Source organism: Montipora capricornis, chromosome 2, assembly GCF_036669925.1.
Source record: "Montipora capricornis isolate CH-2021 chromosome 2, ASM3666992v2, whole genome shotgun sequence".
NCBI classification, from domain to species: domain Eukaryota; kingdom Metazoa; phylum Cnidaria; class Anthozoa; order Scleractinia; family Acroporidae; genus Montipora; species Montipora capricornis.
In genome coordinates, this window is record NC_090884.1 from 25,860,279 (window position 1) to 25,867,778 (window position 7,500).

Below are 7,500 nucleotides of genomic sequence, written 5' to 3' on the forward strand. Positions count from 1 at the left end.
CCATCACAAGTATTTCTTTTGTATTTTTGTATTTATTCATATTCGTTTGTTATTTTTCTCACCTTTTTGTACATATACATTTTTACCTTCGCTTTTTACACCTCACATTTTAAAGATTGCAGACTGGCAATCGAAAGGTCAGTGTTTTTAAAACTTTTAACCAAAGAACGTTTTTCACTTTTAAATTTTGTTTCTTGGCGTGAATTTTGTTTCAGACTAAAGATATTGGGCAAGCTGTGGAGTGATTTAGCAGCGGTGTTGCGTCCACCACCCCATTCCCGCGGTCATTCGCAGCTTGCAGCGGTTTCTTTACAGATATGTATTGCAGGTTCCACCCTGCGAGCAGAGCCTCCTTTTGTTTTTTACCTTACTGAGGAGGAGAAAAGGAGGCTCTGCCTGAATCGCGTCCACACTTAGAAGCCACTGCAGCCCGAACTTCTGAACTAGTCAATCTTGTTTCCTCTCGTTAACCCGGTTTTCCAGAGCGAGCATCCGTTTAGTGATAAAACCGATGGTTATAATTGAGCCCGCTGTACCGTTACAAACCAAAATGGCAGCGAGATCTGGCATATTAAGCTTGGGTTGGAGACTGCATCCTGGGAACATGAAGCGCGTACTCAATAAACATCTTATACTCAATTCGTGCAGAGTCTTTCTCGAGAACGCCAAAATCGAGCAAGCAAAAGAAAGGCTCTGCTAGCAGGGTGTGCAGGTTCACATTTGGGGTAGGTTAAACTGCTGAAAACCGCTGAAAACATAACATATGCGAACTTGTATTTTGTGGCAAAATTACGAGTGGACTTTTTAAAAAAAATTCTTGCCCTGTATCATCCAATTCACAGGAAGCAACCTCAAGCAACAACTACTACCACATTTTTGCGTCTGAGTATTTTGTGGAACGATCTGACTGTATCTTGGAACGATCTGATTATTTTATGGAACGATCTGACCGTAACTTGGAACGAACTGACTTGGAACGAAATAACCATGGAACGAAATGACTGGATACCACTAACCGCATTCGAAGGGGCTTAACTTAAGTTGACACTTAGATCAGCATCAACGACTGTGATCTTTTGTGTTAACGTCGCACATATCTTGTCGAACTTTAACACTTAAAAAAAAAAAAAAGCGAAAAAGTGACTTGATCACAGTCGACGTCCCTTTCGGTTTTGCGATTTTACTTCTACAACAACCAAAAGTACGTTACAAAAATTGAATGTAGCAAAAATCTCCCAAAATGTTTTTCGCTGATGGCAACTTGTTATATTCGCGGCACACAATTTATGATGTTTTAATTCATCTCGCAAATTTTGTTGCTGATGGCAAATTGTTTTATTTTCAATCGACATTTCCGAAAAACGTCCTTCTGCTCTTCTTAAAACTGTACATCAATATTTATTTACTTTTGCGTCAAAATTTGTTCTGCATAAAGCAGGCTAACAAAATTTGTACCTTGCTTAGTTCGCATTTTTGAGCGTTAAAGTAGAATTTTCAGCTATTTTCGGTCTTATGTTCCTGACAGCAAGTCGCATAATTTGAGGTCTCACATCCAGATACTAAACCCGCTTGACAGGGTTTAACTTCAGCGAACTTTTGTTTTGGAAAGCAGTCAGAAGCTCAGAGGGCACGCTCAAACTTATTGTGAAAAAGAAGTTTTAACGGAACTTGAAAATGTCAGCCTTGAAGCCAATGTTCCTCGATTTCCTTTTATTTTCTTCAATCTTTTTGGGTTTAGTACTTTACTGAAACAAATATCCCGTATCCCTATACTTTATTACCTAGGTACCCGATATCCTGATAACCCTTATAAGGGCTTCGTTGTTTGCATTTGCCAATTTAGTAATTATAACATTAATAATGATAGTTGTTAAGTTTTTACGACAAACAACTTCAAGTTAAATTGCAGATTTATCTTTCTGGTAAACTCTCGCCATTTTGCGAAGTTTACCCATAGTTGAAGTTCACTGTAAACGGACAATTTGTGTTAACTGTTTATGCACGGAAACGCCCTTATAGGCGTCTTGTTAAGTGGAATATGTGAGGGAGTATATGATGTTTGTGGACTTCAAAGAGGCAGAATTGATCAGCTGTTTTAGCGAAAACGCTACTATGGGGATATATTCTCACTGGTGTCGTCGTACCATTATTGGCTTCCGAGATAAACCAGGTTTAACTCGCTCTTACAATACAGCTTTGGAACTATGACAACACCACCCATTCCTCTTGCAAAACAGTTTATCGACCGCCTAATGTTGAGGTGAAAGATTTTATTGGCAAGTTTGAAAGCCTACTTGACTAGTCCTGCAGTGAGGGGAAAGAAACAATTATACTCGGCGATCTAAACTGTGACCTAGTCGCTAAGAAAATATCTTCGGACACTAAAGAACTGTGCATGTTATTTAAAGCTTATCAACTTATTCAGCTTATCAAAGAGCCGACGAGGATTGTTGAACTATTGTCCACACTTATAGATTTAGCCTTCACAACAGACCAAAGGAAGATCTCTGATTCTGGAATTTTAGAGTGCTCCCTTAGCTATCATTCCCTTGTTTACATCATTAGGAAAGTTAGATCGTCGAGGGGCGCTATAAAAACCATCAAATGTCGGAGTTACAAAAACCACTCAGTCCCAAATTTCAGCAGAGACTTATACTCTGCCCCCTGGGATCTCATTAGCACCTCTCTCACGGTCGATGAGACGTGGACTTCTTTTAAAGACATTTTTGTCACCATTGCTGATCGACATGCACCAACGCGCCCAAGAAGAGTTCGTTCTAACACGCTCCCTTGGATGACCGATCAAATAAGATCGCTAATTACTCAACGAAACTTTCATCACAAAAAGGCACAAAAGACTGGATCATCTTATGAATGGCAAGAATATCGATCACTCAGAAACAAGATAACTGTAACCATCAAAGAGGCAAAAAGGGCGTATTATTCTAACCTGATTCAAGAAAATGAGAACCATTCTAGCAAATTATGGAGTGCAATCAAGTCTGCGATTGGAAGTGATGTTAAAGCTGGCCAAATTCAATCTCTGGAAATTGATGGTGAAGTCATCACAGATCCAAAGCTAATCTCAGTTAACTTTACTTTCTTCTTTAAATCTATAATAGCAAATCTACGGCAGACGCTACCAGTGCCAGCGGTCCCACCCAGTTGCCCTCCTCAATTACTAACAGGCGCACAATTTAGTTTGTCACAAATAACGGTGGATTTTGTTTACAAGCAACTGAAATCACTGAACTCCAAGAAATCATCTGGTCTACCCGATATTCCTTTGCGGCTTCTAAAGGATGGGGCTGAAGCTCTGGCGAGACCCCTAACCCTACTTATGAACAGAACGAGCAATGAAGGAATGCTACCGGCTGATTGGAAACATGCTATTGTCACGCCGGTTCATAAAGCTGGATGGAAATCGGATCCATCGAACTTTCGGTCAATCTCAGTACTTCCCGTCTTGAACGGGCTGTCCACCGTATGGTCTACAACTATTTACAGGAGCATAGGCTTCTTTCTCCTCTCCAATCTGTCTTCCGCCCACTTCACTCAACATCCACATGCCTCACACACGTGACAAACACTCTGCTTGAAAACATTGATAAAGGACTATTAACTGGCCTTATATTTTTAGACCTAAGTAAGGCCTTTGACACCTTAGATCATAGCATCATGTTAGATAAGTTAGCTTTACTAGGAATGAATCGCTCTGCTGTCCAGTGGTTTAGGTCCTATTTAACCACGCGCACTCAAAGTGTTTGCGTAAATGGGCTCTTGTCTGAACCCCAGTCTATACCTTTCGAGGTCCCCCAGGGTAGCGTGCTCGGCCCTTTACTCTTTATTATCTACATAAATGACCTACCCTTGGCGGTTCAAGGTTGTAGTGTCGAGCTTTATGCTGACGATACACTTATCTATTTTGCAAGTGAGTCTGTTGGTGAAATTCAAGCTCAGTTAACTGGTGGCCTAACTGATGTCCTAAGCTGGCTTCATGCTAATTTTCTAATACTTAATCTTGAGAAAACGAAGATTATGCTTGTTGGTACCCATCAGAGGACCACAGAGGCTGATGATCTAGTTATAGAAATCACTAACACGCGTTTAGAAAGGGTTAATAAGTTCAAATATCTTGGGGTCCTCCTAGACGACACTCTATCTTGGAAGGACCACATAGAATATATTGGTAACAAGATCTCGCCAAGATTAGGTGTTCTGCGTCGAGCGCGTAAGGTTCTCCCAAGCTAACTTGCCTAATGCTCTACAATACTATAGTCTAGCCATTATTCGATTACTGGTCGCCTGTTTGGGACAGTTGTGGGGCTGGGAGCAAAGATTACCTAGATAAGCTAAACAGACGTGCAGCATGTATCATTGAAGGTCGATCAATCGGGGCTGAGGAGTTAAAATCAACACTTGGCTGGCCCAACCTGCAAGCGCGCGGAAATTATCTCAAATGCCTTTTAGTCCATAAATGTCTTCACGGTATAGCGCCTTCGTACTTACTTTCAGAGTTTAGGCACGCGCACTTTTTCCATGGCTATAACACCGGAAGCCGTGATTTGCTGCGTTCTCCCTTCGCAAAAACTGCTAAGTATCAGGGCAGCTTCAGAATAAACGGCGCTCGAACTTACAACACCATTCCGAGAAACATTAGGCAAGTAGAGACGTTCAGCGAATTTAAAATCAAACTAAAGCGCCATCTTAAACGGTAACACCTGCAGTAAATACTGCATTTATAACTTAATTTATTTGTCTAGTTTTTAATGTTTTATGTCTTTGTTTTGTGCTGTGTCAGGGCTTTATTTAAACTAGCGCTGCTAAATTGGATGCCCCTGGATAAATATTGAATTAAATAAATTAAATAAAAGATAAACACGGTAAAGTAGGATCTCGCCCTCAAGTAGAGAGGGAGATCTGCCCAACACGTTTATTTCACTCAACACGATTTTCTAAGCTCACAATATTTAAGGTGATTTAATTTTCATTTCTGCCACTGAATTAAGACCAGCTTAGCAGGCTAGGAAGATAAAAAATCTTAATAATGAAGCAATGAATCAGTCATCAAAGTAGGCGTATTGTTTGCTACTTACAAAATTCCATTACTAATGGTTTATATACCGCAAATATCACATACAGTCTCATGGATGTTTATAATTCTTTCCCTAAAGTGAGATCGGTCGTCGGCCGGTAAATGCGCCTGTGTCAGCCACTATCAGTTTAAACTTAATCTCACCCACCTGCCCCAACCAAGCATGAATGAAGAAGGAGGACAGACCATAACACCGGTTGTCCTTTGTATACATGATCTCGGAAAAAGCTTTATTTATCGCAGCACCGTGGTCACTTCAAATGTCTCACATGTGAGATTTCAAACACGACTGAGAGAGACATTGTAAAAGAAATGTATCCAGGTGATCTGGTGACGTAATTTGGAGCACTGGGAAGAAAAATTTTAACGCCGTATCCCACAACCGCGCGCGGCCTTAGGTGTTGTTTCCAAACTCACTGGAGTATTTCCATCGCCGAAACTCAACAGATCATTCCGTGTCTACCACATTTCCTGTTACTGAATGAACATTCAAGTAGACCCGACGAGCTCTGGCCTCGCCTCTAACAAGTTGAATCCAAAAATAAGGCCGCGCGCGGTTGTGGGATACGGCGTTAAAATTTTTCTTCCCAGTCCTCCGAATTACGTCACCAGATCACCTGGATATGCTTGAAGTGCGGGATATAGACGAATGAGGGAAATGACACTCACACTTATGCACTAGTCAATTGAAACCACGCCCCTCTCCACCCCCGGGACGTAGCGGGGGAGTATCGGGAACATCGTGGTTTCAATTGACTAGTGCATTATTCTGGACAAGTTAAGCAATTGCTCCTTACAGACAACTAATCGAGGTAGGTCCAAAGGGATTCCAACCCATGACCTCCGCTGCGCTGGTGCTCAGTTGGTAGAGCATTGATGGTATTTTTCTTGGGGTGTAAATTGTTCATGACCTCATCTATTTGGGATGTGAATTTTAAATTTAATAGCCTGATTAGGAGCACTGTTGTTTTGATGATAAGATGACGTTACGAGTAGCGAAGGTGGTGAACGTGGTTTGAAGGCCTTAGCGAATGCTTTTTGAGCTACTTTGAGAACTTTTGTTTGTCGTTTTAAAATTGGGAAGCGCTGTGTCAGAGTGGTGAGGATTTGACTTTTTGTCTCAATGTAAATTTCGTCCAAAAAAGTGGGAAAACGAAACAATTTTCGTTTTATTAACACTTTACTGAATTTGAAGCTTCGGTTTAAATTTGTCTGTTCTTTTCTCAGGTTACAATCTTAGAAACAGGAAAGACACGCTGGCCTGGAATAGGAGTGGTCCCCAATGGTTACAAAAATATTTTAATGCCGGGATGGACAATGTGCTCTCTAGGATACCACACTGATGACGGGAAAATCTATCATAGCAACAATCATGATGGTTCCTTCAATGGTTTTGACTACGATACCAAAGGTCTGTCACTGTCAGTATCTCCTGCAATTTTATGTATATTTGCTCTTTTTTATAGATTCTCCTAATGGAAAATCTCACTTGGTCACTGAATTGCTTTTTACTACGATATTTAGATAAAAACTAAATTTTAGTGGGTCTTTTAGCAGTGTGGTAACATTGCTATGGAAACAGTTTAGGACTCGCAGATACCCTTAACAAGTTGCCTGACAATAGCATTATAAATGCATGTTTCCCTCCTGAAAGGAATCCTTTTCCATTGGAAACCCATTGTTACCAGTGAAGAACCCTGCCGAGCCTCCTTATACCTATGGACGACGACGACGGTTACACAAACGTCAACTAAAAAAAGTAAAAAATGCGTTAATCTGATCACTTTGCGATTACTCGGAATCGTTAGCCGTGGAAAGCTTTTATGACTGGGCTTAAACGGTATAGTTTTTTAAAGCGATAGTTGAAAATTTCTCGTTGAGGACTCACGTCCTCCAGATAACCGCAAATTTGGTATGACGCCCTTGTTAGAACGAAGACGCCGCAGAAACATAACAAATTTTCAAATGAACTTGCAGGGTGTGCTGAGGCTGTGCTTATGACTGAAAGCTTATTGGTTTCTCCCGGTCTGGTACTCGTCGACGCCTCATCATTAGGATCACGATCTTGATCACATCATTATTAAGCAGCCAAGTACTTTTTTGAGTAGTTTGAATGTAAAAGGAGTCCTCTTTACTGAAAGCTCGCTATTCTTCGAGAAGCCAGTCCTTCGTACTACATTATTGTGTAATTATAAAGCGAATAACTGCTGTCATCTTGGAGCGGTTTTCAATTGAGTGTCGAAAGTAATTAGCAAATTTCTTTGGTTTTGCATTACTTCACTCAGTAGTGATTGGTTCAAAGTTCTCGCGCCACTTTTTCAACCAATCAAAAGTGAAACCAAAACCAATCGTGGCTCGCGCGTGCACATTTTCCCTCTCTTTGTGTCGGCTACGTGTAATTACTT

The 7,500-nt window shown here is 40.9% G+C and overlaps 1 protein-coding gene across 1 annotated transcript in view; it reads left to right on the forward strand.

The window, feature by feature from the left end:
* Positions 1-7,500, forward strand: part of LOC138037881 (short transient receptor potential channel 7-like) — a 108,920-nt gene that overhangs the window by 95,429 nt on the left and 5,991 nt on the right. The window contains exon 14 of the mRNA XM_068883735.1: positions 6,323-6,506. Coding sequence (XP_068739836.1) covers positions 6,323-6,506 — 184 coding nt within the window. The remainder of the gene's footprint in view (positions 1-6,322; positions 6,507-7,500) is intronic.